General features: G+C 51.7%; 1 protein-coding gene across 1 annotated transcript; it reads left to right on the top strand.

Annotated features, from left to right (window-relative positions):
* The first annotated feature begins 1896 nt into the window (after nucleotides 1–1896).
* LOC117436943 (trafficking regulator of GLUT4 1) lies at nucleotides 1897–9728 on the top strand. Its single transcript, XM_034069029.1, has 3 exons — nucleotides 1897–2357; nucleotides 8404–8536; nucleotides 9099–9728. Exons 1-3 carry the CDS (start codon nucleotides 1974–1976, stop codon nucleotides 9104–9106), a joined length of 525 nt encoding a protein of 174 aa, XP_033924920.1. The 5' UTR covers nucleotides 1897–1973; the 3' UTR covers nucleotides 9107–9728.
* Nucleotides 9729–20993: the final 11265 nt, after the last annotated feature.

The following is a 20993-nucleotide window of genomic DNA, read 5'->3' on the forward strand; positions in this document are numbered from 1 at the left end:
CCCAGCAGATTTGTGAGGCTGGGAGGGGAGACAGATGCTGGCTTGCATAAAACCCACCCATCTGTCTGCAGTTTCTCTCTGACTGTGGCAAAGTGGCTCTGTTGGGACAGGCTGATAGAGCACTCCCGGATGATCCCAGGAGTGGGGAGGAAGGGGGAATTTTACTTAAAAGGTCCCTACCTTTTGGCTTAGAAAGCTCGGACTGGCCGGGATGTTGAGAGGGCTCCCTTCAGCCTGAGGCTCAGCAAACTGGAATTGCTGCAGGAATCAGGCTGGGTTTTACAGCCACACACATCACAGCCGGCAGATTCTTGGATAGGGCAAATTGCACTGTGTGCGTTCCTGCAGTGCTGAGCCCCCACAGAGCTCCTCCAGCCCTGCTGCTTCCCTCCCAGTGCTCCCAGCCGAGCTCCAGCACTGCCTGCCAACACAGGGCAGTCTGCGCTCTTTCCCTGCGGGGGGACATTTCAACCATGCAATATGAGAGAGAACAACCACCTCAACCCTCTGCTCCCCTGTGCCAGTCCCTCTCCAGGGTCTCCTCCTCCTCCTTTAATCCCCAGGCGGGACAAGGGAGCCGGGCAATGAGCAGAGGAAAGCTTGCTGCAGCCAGGAGAGAGAGCTCTTTGCTCAGCAAAGGAGCCTCTTTAAAGTGCTGACGGTGTCAGGCATCTTGGCTTTAATATCCAACAGATGTTCCCGTTGCCAAGAGAAGGCCTGCTGCGATGTCCTCTGAAGGAATCCTGCTTCTCCCAACAGCATCCCCGCTCTCGGTGGCTTTTCCTGCTCTGGCTCCCCCGCGGAGTAGCACATACCCCTTCTCTGTCGGCACCCATCACGTGTGGAGGGAGAGCACAGCAGTACCATCAGTCAAAGAAGGTTTAAATGAAACCCAGCAGTAACTGACGCATGAACAACTCTCCCCACCCAAATTCGCATCTAAGCGTTTTACCCCCAGCCCTGGTGGTTACCCCACTGCTCCTTAGGCACCTTTTGGAGAGGCAGAAGGTGCTGGGTGTGCCCCGTAGATGGCATTTACTGCCAGGGAAATCCCTGACAAATCTGGGACTGACGCATAATACAGAAAGGGTGGAAAACATCCATCTTTGCCAGCCATCCAGCCATGTGGGGTATTCTAGCCCTCCATCCTTCCCCTCACAGCATCCTCTGCTCCCAAGGATGCTGTTATTTGCATTAACCCACCCCTGCACCAGCGCCCTTTCTCCTTTGCAGGTCAAGACCACACAGATTTGGTGCCGGTGTTTGCAGCCGCTGTGTCTCTCGCTTTGTCACCCACACAAAGCGAGGGCAGGGTGAGCTCCTCACAGAGTGTCCAGGGCCTCCTCTCACCCTGAGATGCTTTCCCAGAGCGGATGGAACCAGGGGTACCACCGGGCACCCACCGACTGCCCAGACACCATCACTCCCGGGGCAGCCCCTGCGTGCAAAAGGCACAGGGCAGCTCCAGCCCCTCTCCGCAGCGATGACGGGTGTGTGGCTCTGGTCTTTGCCGCATGTCCCCCACCCACCCGAGGCGAGGCTTGCAGCAAGTAGAGCCCCAGGGACACCAGGGATGTGAGCACCGGCAGCGGGCACGGAGCTGCCCCCGGCATCCCCCTCGCCCCGCTTAGGGCTGGGCTCTCACGTTCCGCTGCAGAGGAGCCGAGCCCGTGGGAGCCCCCGGGAAGAGCGGGGGGATCGGTGGGGCGGGGCAGAGCCTCGGTTGGAGGCGACAGGGGACACCCCGGCTTTCCCACCCACCGCATCCCCGGGGGCAGCGAGTCGGGCGGAGGCTGAGCGCAGCCCAGGGGCGGGGGGGACCGGGGACACCCCGGGGGCGGTCCGCGGCCCCAATCCTGCCCCGGGGGCTGAACCGGGCTGGCCCCTCCTCCTGCACGGCCTCCCGCGGGGCGGCGGGCCCCGGGCGCAGAGCGGCGGCTGCGGGGCGCTCCCGGAGCCCGCTCCGCCGGGCCATGGCGAGCAGCGGCTCCGCGCCCGGCGGCTCGGGCTCGGGCACGGCGCTGCCCACCCGCTTCCAGGAGACCGAGAAGCTGCTGGCGGCCACTGAGGGTCGGGAGGAAAAGGGCCTCCGCGGCTCCAAATCCTTCACGGCCGCGCTGCCCGGCGAGGCGGAGCGCAACGGGCACGGGCTCTCCTACAAGTCGGTGTCGGTCGGGCACCTGGAGGCGCCTCCACTCTCGCCGTCCCGGCTCAGCCTGGGCAGAGCCTCCTCCATCGCCACCAGCACGGCGGCACCGGAGCAGAGCCGCCCGCGGGACTACCTGGTGCTCGCCATCTTCTCCTGCTTCTGCCCCGTCTGGCCCATCAACATCGTGGGCCTCGTCTTCTCCATCATGGTGAGTGCGGGACCCGCCGTGTGCCCGGAGCCGCCCGGAGCCTCTCCCGCTGCCGCCGCCTCGACGGGGCCGCGCCGGAGCTGTCCGCGGTGCTGCACCGGCGGGGACCGGGGCGGGAGGAGCCCGCGCAGCTCCCGCAGTCACACCGGGATCGCGGGGGGCTCGGCCGCGCCGCTGTTCGGAGCTTCCATCGCTCTGGCGAAGGGAGGCGGGAGGGGACCGGTTCCCAACGGGGACAGCTCCGGGGAGGTGACGGGATGGAGACGGATGGGGGGGTTCGAGCATGGCATCCGGACGCACCCGGGTCCAGAGCCACTCGTTGGGCTTCCCCGGGCAGGAGCTGCGAGGCGAAGCGAGGACAAGGGATCTCCCTCCCTCCCTCCGCACCACCCAGCAGCCGAGCCCAACCCTGCAGCACTGGGGAGACCCTGGCTGGAGGTTGGCTCCTCGGACACCTCCCAGTGACAGGCTGCACCTGCTGCTCTGTTAGGTGCCCTGAAGAAGCTATTTTCTCCATTCAATATCCCCCACACCGCAGCAAATACACCAGCATCAGAGCAGGGGAGAATAATGCCAGCCAGCCTCTCGCCCATCTCAAGTAGAGGTAGATCAGTCAGCACAGCCTTGCAAGTATAGTCACTCCCTTACTCTGCTCTTCAGCCTGTGGGCACCTTTTATACCTTTAATTTCAATGGAGACAGATCTTCTATTTGAAAATCATGTCAGGGAAAGTAATTACCTGCTTACCACACAAATACACTGAAGGGTACCTACAGCCAGCACTTCCCCCAAACCCACCACCACCAACTTGAAGACAGACACTGGCAATTGCCACAGAAAGCCCTCTAGAGAGACCAGTTTCCATTTTGAGGAGGAATCATCGTTTCTGCCACTGCCAGCTGTCATCTGCGTAGTACAGTTGTGTGGTGGAGCCTCTTTAGGCAGCATACGGGGAAGCCAGCCAGCCTTGTTTGGCTTTGCACTGCAACGAGAGGGAAAGCAGCTGGGTATTGCATATCCATGGTAATAAACAAGGTCTCTCACGGGGATTTTCCAACCACATTACCCTTCATGCAAAATAGATTCTCACACTCTCTCTTGCAGGCGTTACAGCCTCCAGCGCGGTGGGGATGTGCTGTGGGCCACATAAACCCCATGGAGTAGAAGAATAAACAGTGATGAAAGAGCAGAAGTTAGTTAATGCAGCTAGACAAGAGAGGTACCAGGGTGTATTTACTGTGTTAAACCCAAAGGCAGGCAGGACCAGCAAGGCAGAAAGACTACTTGGCTGCCTTCTGCTTCCAAAGCAAGTAACAGCATTGACCAGAGGCAGCAGGAATAGTTCTTGGGGCATCAGCTGATGCTAACACGGGGGAGGAATGTAGTCCCTGGTGACTCCCAAGGCTCCCACAGGCTTAGATCTCCCTACAGAATAAAACCAACCCCCAGACCTGAGCAGGAACCAGGTTTTCATGATTCCTGGTGCAGCAGGGGGAACTTTCCACAATGTGCTGATGTTCCTTTAGCTTTGCCATTGTATTTTCCTTTCCTAAGTCAATGCTTTTTGCACATGAAAGCTTATTTTTCCTGAGTAATGAGCAGTAACAAGAGAGGAAAGCAAATGAATGCTTTTGAGTTGTCTCATAAATCAGTTTTCAAAAGCTGCTCTCAGGTCCCAGCAGGGCCTATGGCCAGAGGTGGAAAAAGAAAATCAGCTCTGGCCCTCAGCCTGTTCCTGATAATGCTGGTCTTGTGGAAATGAGTTAACTGGAAGCTCCTCCACTGACGCTTGGATGTGTTTTCTTGACCAAGCAAGGACCTGGCTGCACTGAGGGGTTCAGGTCCTTCCCCAAGCCAGAGAGTGGGGCTGATGGACACAAGGGCAGTGCAGCTTGGGACCCGTCTTGGAGGAGTGCAGGGCATGGGTGGGTACCACACACGCTGTAGGGCTGTTATCAAATCCCTTCACCTTCCAACCAAGGTGCAGACACATCAGGGAAGAAGAGTCTGGTCACTAATCAGTGTACAAAAGTCCAAACAAATGAAGTGAACTGAAAAACAAATGTAAATCCACCTGGAACCAGCATACAGTAACACCAAGGGCAATTCTGCACAGTGCTTCATATCCAAAATCAGTACTGTCATGCCCCAAAGATGTGGGAGAAGTCAGATTATCATTAATTCATGTTAAATGGCACAGTCCTCTAGGTCTAATGTTGACTTATCTCTCTCAGAATGTTTTCTTCAATGCAAGTGTTAGGGTTATTATTCTGAGTAACTGCTGGAAGGCAGCAGAGTGCAACTAAAGCCAGTTCATAAATTGGAAACAATTGCGAGGAAGAGGAGGTGACGATCCATCTTCCCCATCCCTGTATCTAGCATGGAAAAGTAATTGCATTCTTTTGCAGCAAGGCAAGTTAGACAATCTATCAGGCAAAAGAACCTCCTGAGCAGTAGCTTGAACATGGAACAGTTTGAATGTAGGTAAGATTAACAACTCTTTTGAGTCACCCAGCCTTACCTGGCCCCATGGGTGCTGTGGTGCAGCCTGTCCTTCCAGCCCCACTTCTAGTGTCCTACTGGTTTTCTGCTGCTGCACTACCACAGGGAGTCCCTTGGCACACGCACGGCGACTCACTCCCCCATAGCCCTCAAGCCTTTCTGGGATATTCTGCCTTGGCGAGTCTCGATTAATAAACAAGATGTTAATGTTTTTATGTGGAAAGCAAAACACAGGATTAGTGATACTAGAGAGCTAAAATCCAACTGTTCCACACCAATGGATAATATACGTACAGTAACAAAAGCTTGCTAAACAGCCCATGCCAGTGCCGATCTATGTTTTATAATTGTTCAGGATAAATGAACAATAAACACTTCCAGAAGCTGTAGTGATAAATATATCCAATTCCTTATGTGTTTCCCTGGAAGACAGCTGAAGCTGTGTATTTCATGGCAATCTATCCCACACCCTGTAAAAATACTACACATGGTACAAAAACCGGAGCCCAAAAAGGAATCCCAACCGTTGGAAGCTGTCAGTGAGCAGGGCAGGGATCCTGTCAATCCCTGGGTACCGCGTCCTCCCCGGCTCTCACCGCCAGCCCATGAGGCTTCATTTTGTCACCTCCTGTTCTGCAATGAGAGTTGGCTCTCGGCTGCATCCTGCTGGTTTTGGATATGGTCTGTCAAACGGGCTGCTGAGACCAGAAGGAACAAAGTCTTGAGCTCTCTTGGTGCCAGCAGTGGGGATGGTGTTATAGAGGGTGTCAAGAGAATGGAGCAGGATGGCTGCAGGGATGCAGTGGCAGCAGCTGCCTCTTTGAGGCTCTGCTATGTTGTTTACATGGTGCCACAAACTAAAACAAGAGAATGGAAACCTTTAAAGCTGCACTTCTACGGAGCACTGCGGAGCAGCAGCCAGCACACAGCCTGGGCTGGAGACCATTTGGTCATGGTGCTGCCAAAGGGGCACAAGGCAAAGTGGAAATGGTGCAATAGTGTCAAGTATTCGTTCATTTGAATCCTCAGTGATGTTTCACAGTTAGTGCTGGAGCTGTGCTGGGCATCCTATTTCATTCAAAACATTTGAGAGGAGACCATTTCCAGTGCAGTTGTTGTTTCTGAGATAGACTTCTTTTGAAAGGAAAGTGGGATTGTTTTAATAGAATCATAGAATAGTTTGGGTTGGAAAGGACCTTAAGATCATCCAGTTCCAACCCCCTGCCATAGGCAGGGACAATACACTTCCATCACTAACTCTTTTTAGGTAGCGTATTTATTTTCTTAGCTGTTTCCCCAGCCACAACTCCAAAGGGAGGAGCTGGTCCATGGAGGACATGCAGGCAGCCCTGCAGCCTGCTCCTGATCTGCCTCTTTCCCTAACCCCTGGCTCAGCCAAGGCAGCATGGCTGGAGGCGGATGGAGCAGGGCAAGATTTAACCTATGGAAAAATGTTAAATACTTAAAACCAGCTCTAGAGGAAGAGTAACTGCTCCAAGGCAGTTAAAATATCCACAAAAGGCTGTCCTCAGTGAAGTTGAGGGGAGTTTTGCCCAACTCCTCCACTGGATCAAGGTGGAAAACATTGCCTATATAGATCTTAAACCCCCTTATCCAATTCCCCTCCTCCAACACCCTTTCCCTGTGGATTTCATGGGAGGCAGAAGGGCACTATGTGAATTTGGGAAGGCTTCTCTGCCTGGAGAGCCGCACTGCTCACAGACCGCCTGCCTCTTCCCGAGCAGGGAGCTCCTGTTCTGCTGATGGAGGGGCTCCAGCCTCTCTACCACACACAGCAAATGCTGACGCACGGTGAGTAATTTCACCACAATAACCTCGCCGTGGTGCTGCTCAGAGCCCTTCTGTTAAGTGCTAGGGCCTCCCTTAGCCAAGTGCAGGAAGACCCAGCATGCTCGCTCCAAGCAAGCCAAGGAGCACTGTGGCCTCTTCTCTCAGCAGTGATGCTGCTTCCTCACAAGGAATTCTAATTTCCAGTATTTTTCACTTGAGAACCAAGTGATTGCCAATTACAAGTGCAAGAAGCAAGATCAGCCCTAATTTAATCACTTACTCTGGAAGTTTACCTTGCAGCTGTGTATTGTGCTTCATCTGGTGAGCTCGGCTTGGTCTTCAGGCTGCTGTGTGTGGTTGGCATAGGTGGAGGCTTCTCTGGCCCAGCAGGTCAGCAGCACTGCTGAACACAGGGCAGCCAGACCTGGCACCAAAGCATGGAGGAGTCAGGCTACAGCATCACCCTCTCTCAGGCACCAGGCAAGGTCTGGGTGAGCCCATGCTCAATCCAATCTATGTCTTTTCTCTTTGGGTATGAGCCCAAATCTGCTCGACTCATCCAGCACCTTGCAGCTGTGGCCGCAGCAGCACTTCCCTAGGGAAGCTTCACTAACCTCCTGGAGACCCCAGGGTCTAGCTCTCTGTCAAGCCCATGGGTGGGCAGCCCTGATGGAGCAGTGAAAAGCAGTCTCCAAGCTGTGTGTTCCATCCACCCTGGGTTGCCACTGCTGCAATTTATCCCACTGAGAGCTGGCTACAACACCAGTGCCCATCAACATCAGCACCAGGCAAGTCCTGTTTTAGCTCCATCTATTGAGCATCTCTCTTAATTCTTTAACGAGTCTACACACAATAATTTCCAGGTGCTTTCCCCATCCAATTCCTCATTTCTGCCACAGCCAGGGAGCTATTTCTTTTAGTTAGGAAAGCTTTTACTGGGCTGCCTGAAGAAATCAGGCAGGGAAATCACAATGGAACTGAAGAGCAGCAGGGGAAATCACAATGGAACTAGAAGCAGAATAGATAAGCTGCATGGCCTATTCCTTCCTTCCCTACAGCACACACAAGAGCAGCAGCTCACTGTAGGAGGACTGCATTTAGTAACAGAGCTGGTGAACACAACCCATCTATGCTGATGCAGAAATCCAGGCTAACCAGAGGCACCAAATCACATCCCATCACAAGAGGAAAGTCAGCAGGTAGTGTCTGCTTTATGAAAGCCCCTTCCTCTCACACAGACTTTCAGCTCAGTGGCCAGCAAAGAGGCACATGCTGCTTAGGAAATGTCACTGCTTTTGCTTTTGCAGCTTGTCAGTGATTGTTAAACTTGGAATATACATTGCTTCTCAATTATGGATTTGCAGAATATGATGGTGGCAGGATGCTTTTCCTGCACAGAAAGGCAGTGGTGCCCTTGGGGGATGCAGTCCCATAGAACTGAGCTGCTCTGGGGACTGAACTCCATAATTCCAGGGTTTTCTATGGAAGAGAAAGGGGCTGGGGCTGTGCTGTGCCTCCTGTTCCACGCTGGGGCTCGCTCTTAGTCACTCTAACAAAAGACAGACTCAAGCCAGTCCAGCTCCTACCCAGGACAAGCAGAACAGCCTCTCAAGGGGGCTTCTCCAAGCCATGTAAGCTCAGCAAGACCATGGGCTGTCAAAGCCATGGGCTCACAGAGGGAACCACGTCACCTCTCATTCTGGGAACTACAGCCAAGGTTACCCTTAAGAGCCTTTTGTTGTGTCTCCCGCAGTCGAGGAACAGCGGGCAGCAAGGGGACCTGGATGGAGCACGGCGACTCGGGCGCATGGCGAGGCTGCTCAGCATCGTCTCCATCGTCCTGGGGACCGTCATCATCGTGCTCTACATTTCACTCAGCGTCAGAGGTAACATCTCCTTCTCTTTTCCCCAGCCCAGCTAGAGCAGGACCCTCACCGGTCTATAACACACATAGGACACACATGCCCACCATCACCAACCACCACCCCTAAGGCAGGTGATGCTCAGTTCTCACCCCAACTGCAGTGGTAGTGCACTAATCATGACCATCATACAGTGCACACACACATGCAGAACACCTTGGAGAATGGGGCCCTTGCAGAAGCAGCACACTCTGTTCAAAGGGCCAGAATGGAAAGTCTTCCCATTGCATGGTGGTGACCATACAAGGTTCCCTGGGTGACAGATCTTGCCCTGGCAAAGCCTGTGATGGGTTTACAAAGGTATAGTGGGGTAAAACCTGAAGGGTTTCAGCACACAAATAACCTGCCCAGCAACCCAACCCCAAAATGTTTGGGGAACCTCCCAGACACAAACCCATTTGCCAAACCATCATGACAAACATGCAGCACAGGCAAACAGGAACCTCAGAACGAAGCCCAACCCAAGTGCATAAGGGAAGCATCAGTGACTACTGGAAGGTGCCCTAAGACTCTCTTTATTTTGCAGTTTCCTAGAAGATGTTTAAAGCATGCAAATGCCTCGCAGAGGAGGAAGACAACTTTCCTTTTGGGGGTTTTACTTTCAGCCTTGCAACAAAAAATTGTCACAGTGTAGGTGGGCAGCCCTGGACAGCCTGCTCTGGAGCGCCGTCGGAAGGAACGCATGCTTCTACTTCATCGCCTCTTGGAAATGAGTTTGTACAAGTGATGGGATAACAAACATCGCCAGAAGGAATGGGAAAGGACATGGGATGCCACGCAGAGAGGAGAAGGGGGAAATCCACTACCTCATTCCCCTCCAGCAAAACTCACGGAGTGGGGAGACAACTAAAGTACGAGAGAAGGGAGTTCCAAGAAGGAAGCTTCTTTTAAAAGGCGAGAACAGGACATTCTGAGGAATCCTCCTGAGGATTTTGGCACAAGTCACTGAATCCATGGGGAGTTGTTGGTTTTTAAATTGTCAGATTCTGTCTCTACAATAAGAAAAAAGCCCAAAGCTCAAACTGCCATCGGGAGCTGAGAGCTGCTCCATGGAGGAGGAGGGAAGAGCAGAGCTGCAGCAGGACCACGGCTCTGCTCCGCACGAAACTGCAGCGAAAGCTGGAGGATGTGGTGGGTGCTTTTGTATTTTTGATGAAAAAAACCAAACAAAAAAGAGACAATGACCATTTGCATGCCTTTGGGAATGTTCTCCATGTCTGATCCTACGAGCTCTTTTATCGCTTAGGGCCGATCTCAGAGCTGGCAGAGCAGGATGTTGCTGCATGAGAACCCCAGGCTCCTCCTCACCCTGACCCGGCGGTGGGGTTTTTAATGGAATGGAAAATAATGCTTTCTCTGTGAACCCACCCATTTCCTTCTCTGTGCACCCAAAGTGAGGTTCATACTCATGGCGCTGAGAAAAGAGCCTGGTATATCTGTAGCAGCAGTATCATGGCACGGAGAGCCCGTTCTACCCACTTACATATTTATGTCACATCATGTCCATCACACAGAAGCTTCAGCATGATCCAGCCCCCACTTTCCAACCCTTTTGGGCTTCAGTTTAGGGCTTTCCAGGAGATTTTCAGAGGCAAAGAGGAGTTTAAAAGCCCTGTTCCTGTCCCTGCATCCCTAACACCCTCTTCTGCATCTCTGAAGGTCTCCAGCATCCCTGGAGCTGGCTGGGGTCAGTTCCACAAGTAGTGTTATTTTTTAATGTTTTATATTTAACATAACAAGAAAACAGACTTTGCTCCTCCCAGTCTGCCTGTAGGTCCTGTGCACTCCCTCATGTCTTCCACACCATGCTTTTTCCCATGGGATCCGATCCCAACATGCTCCCTCGAGCCTCCATTCAGCCCCATCCCTTCTTCTTCCCCCTCACCCTGTCCGTGCTGTGGGTTGTTACTGAGGTTGGTCTCTACCCGACCACCCGGACTATGCAAAGTTTTATTGCCTGTGATTTATTCAGGCTTTGTAGGTGATTTCTGACCATATCCATGGGCTCTGCATTAGCTGAGCCTCTCTTTTATCAGAACTTTGCGGGCACAAGTACATGACCAAGAGCTGCACTCCCTGGCCCTTCTGTTGGCTGTAGCTGGCAACCTAGCACCAAGAAATGAGGACTGCACCAAGGTATGAGGTGCTTCAAGGCACTTCTGCTCCCAAAGAACCCAAACCCCAGACCAAATCAAACGTTTCCGAAGGCTTGTCTATATGGAGAATGTACTGCACACCATCAGAAACCTCACACATGGTAATTGCTTGGCACTAACCTCTGGCCTGTGAGTGCACACGTGGGGTTAGCACAGTGTAGGGTGCACTGTAAATCCACGCTGTAGTTACCCCTGAACTCAAGTAATGCCTAATGAAGGAAAACACTTTAAAGAGGAGCCATCACACAGGTGACAAGGATGCCCATAGCCTGCATGGTAGTTACTGCAGAAAGCCACATCCCCTACATATGCTGTTACCATTCTTCCCTGTGTTAAATAGGATTCACAGCAATAGCACATCCCTACAGCACTTTTTCCGGGGCTCCATGCCTATCCACCACTTTGCCAACGCTCTGTTACAAACCATTGGCTTCTAAAATGGGCTGAATTCTCAACCTTTCTTTTGCAACTCATTTTTTTGTGTTCTTCAGCAAACAGAGGCCCCTGAGCGCTGCTGGGTGCAAGCTCCCATTCACAGCCCTGCCAGGGTGCCCCTTGGCATCACATCTCTTCAGAAACCCTCCTTAGAGACTCAGCATCTCCCCTTATGGTTGATGAAATGCCAACAAACCCCCCAAACGTTTCCTTCTTTAACACTTGGATCCAAAAGCTGCTTGCTGGGGAGCACACATTATTTTCCCCTAGATCTATATGGGCAGTGTTGCCTGTTTGTGCATCTTCTGCCCTTTGGGCTGCCAAAATTCAGCTTATGGTAAGAGCTGAGCAAGCTCCTCCTTGGGCAGGAAGAGCTGACATTCAGGGTAAACTGCCGCAATGAGTTATAGTACTTGAGAGCACCCAACATATATTAAGGAAGAATTTAAATGCTCTTTTATCATTATATAAAGCCTTTCATCTAAAGAGCTTTCCCTCATTTACAGGATTAAACCCTGCCACCCCCCACGAGGTGGGTTAGCATTACGCTGCTCTAATTGCACTGATGGCAGAGTTGCTCAGTCACATGAGCTCCATAAAGAAACCTGTGTTTCTGGCTCCTCCCCATTAAAACCACGTCTGAATACAGATTTCCTTCACACTGGGTTTTTCCAAGAGGATCTACGCAAACACGCTCCATGCTTCATTGCATTGGGATACCTGCAGTTGTAAGAAGGGGGCTTTGCAAGGCAGCTGCAATGGTCCTTGCTGTAAGTCCCAGGCTGGGGAAGCACAGAGGAACCAGAATCCACCTGAATGGAGGAGAAGGCAGAAGCTTTCCCAAAAGACCCCATGGTGATGATCTGTTGCTTGTACCCAACGTGGTTTGTGCCTCCTGTCTTCACCCGGATCATGGGGCTGCTGAGGTGACTGCTTCTCACCTCATTGTTAGCTATAATAAAATAGGGAAAAAAAGAGACATTTAAATGCCTTTCACTTTAAAAGCTTCTTTCTGATCAGATACAATGATCCTGCCCTCTTGGATGCAGCTTTGTGTTCCTACCCTGCATTCAAATCCAGGGGGAAGCCTCTACAGCTACTCCTGACACAGTATTTTCCCTTCTTGCATCCTGGCTTTCCAATGCTGGAGAAACAGCTTCCCCAGGATTAGCCAGAAAGTCTCCTCTCCCCATTCTCCCCCAGCTTCCCCATACACTTTGCAGCCTGCACTAGATCCTTGCTCTCCACATCCCACTGTTTCATCCTACCCCAACTGCCTCTTTGGCTCTTTTTTCAGGTGCATCAGCTTGTATTCATGAAGAAAAAGTTGCTGAGCCCCCAACCCTTGACACTCACCTCACTTACTATTGTGTTATGAGAGGTAAATCACAGCACTTCAAACTGGGGCCAGCAGCAGGCAGGGGTCCTCTTTTGGTCTATGGGGAGCAACAGCATCCCTCATGATTCTGCCTCATACAGGCACAATGGCTCCACTCCTTACCTGCTTTTAGCATGCAGGATGGCAATCACAGCTATGTCGTGGAGAGACTTTCCCTCCCCATCCCCACAAACAAGCCCTGGTACTTGTGACAGCTCTTTGCCACCTGCTGCACCTCCTCTCTGCACACACACATGTCAGAATCGAGGTTTCCAGGTTTACGACTACAACAGTGATGAAATCCTCAGGGTCTGGCCAATCCCTATCCCCTAGTGATGGAGAGGTGAGAGATCCAAGCGATGCGATGGCAATCCAGCCTTACCTGCAGTGGAGCTGGTAGGAGGATAGCTTGATGAAGAGCTGGAGAAGGTGGGAAACGTCTCTAAATGCAAGTGCAAGTAGGAGTTACGATCGACAAGTGTGAGGTCCTGGTGGGATATAAATACACAGCTTGCATGGCTTGGGAAGGAGCCTCTGAGCAGAGCACGTGGCTGTTGGCACCTCTCAATCACTGGTGTCCCTGGGCTCCTCTGCCAAGGGTTTGGGGAGAGCTGGGCTCTGTGTGGTGACACAGAAGAGCCTTCACTGGGTACAGCAGTGCTAGGTGGAAGACAGACAAGGTAGCTTGGTTTCATACCAGCTTCTTATAGATGCAGTGACTGATGGTGAGGAAAGGCCTAGCAGGAATCAGTCGATCACAGCAACACACTGATGGGTGCTGACAGAGGAGGCAAAAGGGAGGAAAGAAAGCAACAAAAGATTTTATTTCAGACTTTGTTTGCTAATGAGGGTTTGATTTTTCTGGTGGGTTTTTCGCTCTGTTCCCATTTACCCCCTATTTACATTTAACATGCTTCCCCGCTAGAGCAATGCACGAGCCTCACAGGCTCTTCCTTCCCATCCTCTGCCTTTTCCTCAATCCAGGATGGATCTCGTTGGCAATGAGGTATCAATGCTGGGCTTCACTGACAGGGATTATCCAGGAGGAAGGAAACTGCTCCTCTAAGGCTCTGGCACGGACTCCAGCACACACCACTGCAGTAGCTGCCCTTCCAAATACAGACTTCTCCATGTAGACAAGGGGAGCAGATCCTGCCTTTTACATAAAATCAAACCCCTGTTTGCATTCAGAGTCCAGGGGGAGGCTGCAGAAATGCCCCCACTGGGCTGCTCCCATCACTTATTCCTTTTGTATCCCCAATGCGCCCAGCCTCACCTGATCGCTTTGTTCCTGGTCACAGGACCAGGGCCAGGGCTGCACACTCAAGCTGAAACAACTGCAGGTTGAAGGTCCTTTTTCTGTCAATGTAAACCCTTTCATTTAGGCAAAGACCGCTTGGGTTGAGCTGAAAACTCCCAAGCTTGGGCCCGAGCCAAGGGGGTGCTGGGGCAAAGCAGCCTTTACAGAGTGGGAATGTTTGTAAAGCATTTGCTGACACCAGTAGGTAGCAAAATTCAAACCTATAAATACCCATCCGGGATAAGAAACATCAGAAAGGGAACATGAGCAGGATTCACCAAGGCAACCCTGATGCCACTTGTTAGATGGTGCCCAGGACATGATCCTTTGCATGGAAGTGCAGGGTCTATCCCCCCACTGCCACAACCACCGTCCATGCACCAGCTCCTCCTGTTTTGAAGCCAAACTGGAAGAGCCCCGTTTCACACACAGCATGAACACATCAGGAACCGCAGCTGGGTGCTTCTCTTTGCTGATGGGTGTTTCTTTCCCTGCAGGATGATGTGGTATATCCTATACACTTTCTTTGTATTTCTTGGCATGAGATAAATTAAAATGTAACATGCATGGTCAAAGCTGAGCTTGTTTCTTCTGTCTAAATGAGAGAAAACATCCAAACATTTAACTATTGCTTCACACTCCCAGAGCAAGCGCAGGGTGAAGCTGGTATTTTGGGTGCAGTGGGTGGAAAATCATACATATAAGCAAAAGGCAGAAGAAAACAGCACAGGGCAGAGCAGAGAAAGGTCTGGACAGGTCGGCCTCATGCTGCAGAATCAAGCAGCACTGAGCTGGACCTGGGCTAGTGGAGGATGTCCCTGCTCATTGCAGGGCCTTGGAACTGGATGAGCTTTGAAGGTCCTCCTAACCTGAACTATTCCATGGTTCTATTGTGGGAGGCCTGCTGCCAGACCAGGGAAGGAGGAGAAATCCTCCCTGCTTGCAGCACACAGGGATGGGATGGGGAATAGCCACTAGGAACCGCTGCTCACTGCTGGCCCTGCTGCTGCAGTTCAGTCGAGCACAGGAGAACACATTCCAAATCTGCCCAAACCCCAAAACTATTGATCCAACCACAGATTTCAAGGGTGACAGCAACATCTGCCTCCATTCAAAAAGCCTAAATGCAGACAGCTCCAGGAACCAAGTCCCTTTATAAATCCCTTAAACCGAGGCTTGAAACCCCAGCCATTACCAAGCCCACTGGTTTCAGTTGTTTCCCAACCAGGCTGGAAGGCTGTTGGCTGTGGATCGCACACTCCTTGGGTCACTACCAGGGTTTGTTTCTGTGTAACAGCACACAGCTCAGCCAAGGCCACTGATCCTTATTGAAGCTGAAGTGCACAACCACTTCATTCAGCTGAATCCTGACACCCTCCTCTCGCCACACGGCTCTGGCATCCTTTGGGAATGAATGGCACTGCCGCTTCCAACCCAGCTCAGCTTGGAGAGACCAAGTGCCAAGTCCGAGATGAATTGGTTGTCCTACACAGCTCTTGTCTCTGTACAGCACACTTGAGCAGCCCAGGGCAGGACTTACTGGATGTAACAGCCTCGCAGCTTCCCAAAGATGACTCCTTCCCTCTCCCAGCAAAGCAGCTCGTGCAAGGGAGGCAGCAGGGATCACAAATGAGCCTTTATGGCCCCAGAGCTGGTACCAGACACAGCACTTCCATTTCCATCCATGTCTATGATGGAAAAAGACAGATGTAAACTCTCTGCAATGTTGGCAGCCCGCAGCGTGATTCAGCATCAAACCCACTTAATGGCCCTGCCTGGAGCCAGTGAGGTTCCTCAGGGCAAAGGCAGGTGAAACTGGGTGCACTGAGGAGCACTGAGCCACCAGCACTGCCTGGGGCCCTGCTCCCTCGATGGAGCCCATGGGTTATAACACAGCAGCAAACGCTGCAGTGAAACAGATGCAGCTCTTTCACTTGCTGTGGTCAGCTTTGGAAATGGCTATGCCCATGCTGGTGAGGCAGCAGGGTGAACAGACCACCCAAGGCAATCCCTATGGTCCAAAGCCAAATCCCTCCGATGTGACACTGCAAAGCTTTGGTGTACTTGTAATTTTCAGTCAGTCGTGTTATGATAAACTCCTTTTTCCCTTCATCAGGCTACAAACTGTAGCGGTTTTTGGGTGGCAAAAGATACATAAATAGGAAAAAAACCCCAGGAACTCAACGCCAGAGAGGATGGAGATTAAATGCTCATGAACTCATGAAAACCAGACCTGTTCTCACGTGCATCTCAAAGGGACAGGAGTTAGTTCTAGATCTGCCTCTGCCCACAGCACAAAGCCCAGCCCCTGTAGGCCAGCGCTTGTCGCAGTGCTGGACTGTCCCTAAGGTTTCCTATGGTTCAGGCAGCACAGCCCTGCCCAAACACCTCCCAGTGAGGCAGAGCTGCTCCACAGCCTCCAGCACACTGCAATGAGCTCAGCTTGCTTTACCCCATTGCCCTTCCCTTACACTGTGCTACCCACCCCGACCTGGCTCTGGGCATTAAGTGTATTTCTTTGGTGCCTCCATTCCCCACTGCTTTGAAAACTGCAGGTTTGAGTGGATCTGTTGGGTCTTACTCCTAAATACCCTCCCCATAGTAACACTGCCTAAATCAGTGCTCTTGATGTTCAATTTCACATACCAGAGCTCGCAGATCAGCTGCTCAGACCTTTAACAGCCACCAGCCACAAATACAGCCACACAGGTCCAAGCTTACACCACCTACAGCTACTCCTGGGCTTCGCCTGTGTTACTCAGCAGCATCCTCTTGCTGCTTCTGCTCACCTTGAAGTGCAGGGGGCACAAAGGCTCTGGGCAATGAGTGTGGGTACAGGGGAGGTCCAAAGAGCCCCTTTATTTGTCCTGAGGGAGAAACAAGCCAGAGGTAGTTAGGAAATTCAGTGTAACTTATACCCCACTACTCAGCAAAGCAAAGGGACTTGTGGTTGCGGTTGGTGGTACCTGTGCATAACAGAACACGGGTGGTGGGGAGAGCTTTCGAGGAACAGATGCAATTTGCATCTCAGCACACGATGCCGGAGGTTGCTTTAAGCCATCTTTGGCCTTTTGCGTGTGTTGCTTAAAGAATTCAGCAGGCGAGAAGGCTGAAAGAAGAACAATGGCTTTGTCCTGGATTTCACTCACATATAAACCCAGCTCGATGGAGAGATTCCCCTTCAGTGGTGAGATTCCCCTTGGAGCATCCTGACCATGTCACCGAAGCAGCCGGGCAGAGGCAGGCTCCAGACTTCAAAGCAGGAAGCTGAGAGCCTCGCCTCCGATGCCTCACTGAGGAGATGGGAGTGCCGAGCGCTTTAGCCTCCTGTTTTATTAATACACTGCTCTGATGGGCTCATGTATAATAGATTGGCAAAGGAACAGCGAGAGGTTTACATCCAATTTCCATGTTGCATGTTTGCTGCTAAACACCACAGGCTCCCCCTTCACCTCCTGTTTGCCTTTGCTAATGAATTTGCACGAGCTTTGGGGTTCAAGCAAAGGACGAAAAGTTGGTCCCCAGCTCCTGAAGTGGTTTCTGTGGCTGTGGAGATTCAAGATGACATTAGGGTGTGCGGGGGACAGCTTCAAGGTGTGCAGTTCAATGTAACACACTCCTAATGGGCTGAATTTGGCTTTGTGAGGGTGCCAAAGGCCTCCATCTTCCCATTTCCCTACCCAGAACCAGCCTTCCCCTTTAGGGATCAAGACTTCCTCGCAGCATGACTCTGCTATCTCCAGTGCAAAGCTGTCACCGGTCCCCTGCCCACACAGAGCCACAGCTCCCACATCACCTAGCGTTTCATCAGGACTCAGCTGATCCCACATGGCACAAGGTAGATGTTTCTATCACATCTCAAACCATGCTTGCTATCAGACAAGACATAACTGATCAACTCTATAGGACCAGTGGTTAGGACTGCACAACGGAAAGGAGGAGAGCCCAGCTCACCCAGCTAAGTGGGAATTGCACCAGTGGATCAGGGCACTGCTCTTTCCTTTACGGTGGTCACTGCTGCATCCTTCAGAAGGTGGAAACTCCCATCCAGAGTAATGGGGATTTCTCCATGAGCTAAACTACCCCTTTATGTGCTAAGGAAAAAGACAACTGATGGCCCCCATTGTCTCCAGCTTAGCTGTAATGTCGGATGCTATTCTTGGTCAGGAGCTGCTGAACGCTTCTGAGGCTTGTGGAGTTGTTTGCTTTAATAGCACAGTGTGAAACAAAGCAAAGCTGAAGTTTTCCTGGTGAAATGCTTCTTCTGCTGAGCTCGCTGCCTCTTGGAAACGTTCCGTTATCAGCTGCAGGTTCTAAAGCAGTTGTTTGGTCTCAGGTCCAGTTGAATAAAACCTGTGTTTTATACTCCCTGATGCAAACAGATCGCTTCTCCAGCTCCAGTTGGGCAGGAAAACAAACCAGCACGTCACCCACTGCACTGTAGTTCATTACTGCTCTGAAACAGATGGCCCAGGTACACAGCAAAATGTAATACAATTAAAGGAATAGTGATAAGACCTGAAGTGATGCTCTATTGTTACCTTGAGTTTTGACTGCAAAACATACAGTGGGGATAAGCTTAAGTGTCCCCAAGAATGGGTCAACAGCTGTGCCAGGCCAGCACCCACCTCTGAAGGGCATCAGGGGTACCACGCTTGCAGAAGGGACTGGGCTGTCGAGTTAAGGAACAGCTTTTCCTGAGGACACAGAGGTTCACTCCCCATGGATGTGTCTGTGCTTAGACCTGAGGAGGTTGGTGGTGGTGCAGGACGGCCAACACATCCAACACAGTGAAGCACACAGGGATGCTCTGTTAGCAAAGACACAGCTGCCTCCAGGAGCCTCTTCACAGGCCAAACACATGGACTGGAGTGAATGGAAGAGATCTGGATACTGAAATCCCCATGGCAGCACCCCTCCCATCCCTCCTTTCCCCTCCCAGAGGCACCATGGCACAGCTGGAGCTGACCTATCCCTGAAGCATGACCAGAATTGATCATCCCCAAATGCTTTGGGTTCTTTTTCATTCACAAGCTTATTTACCCAGGAATCCTTTACATTTCCTGAAGCAGATGGAGGCACAGGAAGATCTGGCCAGCAGAGCCCTGAAGGCACAGCTGCTACCTGAGCACAAGGACCTATTTCTGTGGAGAGGGCAGGATCATGCCAGGAATGGTCTCTGCTGCAGGCTGAGCCCTCCCGCCCGCTGCCTCTTCCCAAGCTCTATTCCTTTACATAAGCAATGCAGGCTTTTATAGACCTGACTCACAAAGCTCCCCACCTCAGTAATATTTCAGAGTAAATTTAGCACTGGTGATACACGCCTGACCCAGAGGGAACTCCATTTATAGCACAGCAGGGAAATATCCACATCTACCCCCTGCTGCGCTTGGCCTTGCTACTTGGGTGTTTCAAGTCCCCGATGCTGGAAGGTGGGGGAGCACACACGGGTGTTCCCACCTGGACACAGGCACCCAAACATCTTTGGTCCCAGATGGAAGGTGAGGAATATGGGCCCCACTTCCAAGAACCTCGCATCAGGAGGTTGGGAATGGGTAAGGAAGATAAAACCCAAACCAACATTGGAAGGGATGAAAGCCTTCCTGCTCCCCATGCTTGGGGAGAAGCATGCTGGGCTCACACTCCAAAGCAGCTATCATTGGATTCCCAGCTCTAGGTGTAGCTTTGGTGATGAGCTTCGAGCCACCCTGGGACACCCTTCATGGACTTCAGAGCCAGGATAGATATTTTCTGTTAAAGAAATCACAATGAGACCAAAACTAAATTCCTGTGTTTGAAAAGTCCACTCGGAGCCAAACACGGATGAAGCAAGAGAAAAGAATCTGATGGGGAGACAAAGGTAAAGCAGCACAGGATGCAAGGCCTAAATGGACACTATGGCAGAAGAGCTCTCAACCACACCACAGGCTGACCGCGTTATCTGCTGGCCAGGTACTAACTCATTCACAGGATGCAAAGTGAAGACAACGAGAAAATAACCCACAATGAGAGAACTGCAAATGCTGCTTCACAGGCTTTAAAGAGGGACTTTAATTATGGCCAGACTTCTGCTTTACCCGCAGCGCTCTCAAAACTGGGTTAGCAAAGCCTCAGGGTCCCATTAGCACAGAGAGCAAAGGAGGGCTGCCACGGCACGGAGATGAAGCGAGGGATGAGCACAGCACGGTTGTAACGGGCTGAGCTGGCTTGCAGAGGCAGGGGAACATGAAGGCAAGAGGAGGCTCTGAGTGTTTAATGAGATGCTGAAGCACAAGCGCTGGCAGCACTTGGGTACCTGCAGACCCCCGTTCTGGCATGCAGCAGATGTAAACACCTCCTGCAAACACTGAGGCTCCTCTTTCAACAGTCAGAAATCAAGTCCACGCAGCAGCCATCTCCCACGTTCAGGCAGGGGGAAAACAAAGGCACTCCTGTCTCTGCCTATGAATTCCTAATGGAGCGCGAGGCTCCCTTTCAGCAGGAAATCTGCTCATGGAATTGCACCAGTACTGAAGGAGCAGAGCGTGGCTCATCCATAATGCAGGAACACCCACTGCGCCCGAGCTTGTCAGGAAGGACAGGGGATTTCAATATGAACAACAGTATTCTGGGAGGCGGATGGTTAAAAATATGTCTCTTACGCCTGTGCCACTATAAATTATTGACTGCACAAGGAGCTGGAAAAAAGGATTCAGCTCCATTAACAATTTAGTTTCTAATCCAAACGAAGATGGAATTTTATGCACCACTTATTCCCAGCGCTGCAACTGGAAAGACCAACTGCACTTCCCACCAGCTGAAACCAGCACGGCCTTTCCATTTCCACAAGGTTTTGGAGTGTCTCTCTCTACCTTGAAGCATTCAAAGCTTTCCCCTGAGGAGGCATATGGTCATTCCTGAATATTTAGTAGGCACATTAAGGATACAGAAAACTACCTCTGCTTTAAAGCAGCATTGCAGGCACAGCACAACAGCCAAGAGTTGTTCCTCCCTCCATCCCAACCTCATGCAGAGGGACAGGAGTCACACTGCCAGGCAGGGTTTGTTGTTTGAGAATCCCAGCCTGGTTTGGGTTGGAAGGGACCTTAAAACTCATCCAGCTCCAATCCTCTGCCATGGGCAGGGACCCCTTCCACTGGAGCAGCTGCTCCA

The sequence above is a fragment of the Melopsittacus undulatus genome, chromosome 13 (genome assembly GCF_012275295.1).
Source record: "Melopsittacus undulatus isolate bMelUnd1 chromosome 13, bMelUnd1.mat.Z, whole genome shotgun sequence".
Classification (NCBI taxonomy): Eukaryota; Metazoa; Chordata; class Aves; order Psittaciformes; family Psittaculidae; genus Melopsittacus; species Melopsittacus undulatus.

Coding starts and splice junctions, on each gene's coding strand:
- LOC117436943 (XM_034069029.1), top strand. CDS start 1,974: ATGGCGAGCAGCGGCTCCGCGCCCGGCGGCTCGGGCTCGGGCACGGCG. Junction 2,358..8,403: donor GCCTCGTCTTCTCCATCATG/GTGAGTGCGGGA, acceptor TGTCTCCCGCAG/TCGAGGAACAGCGGGCAGCA.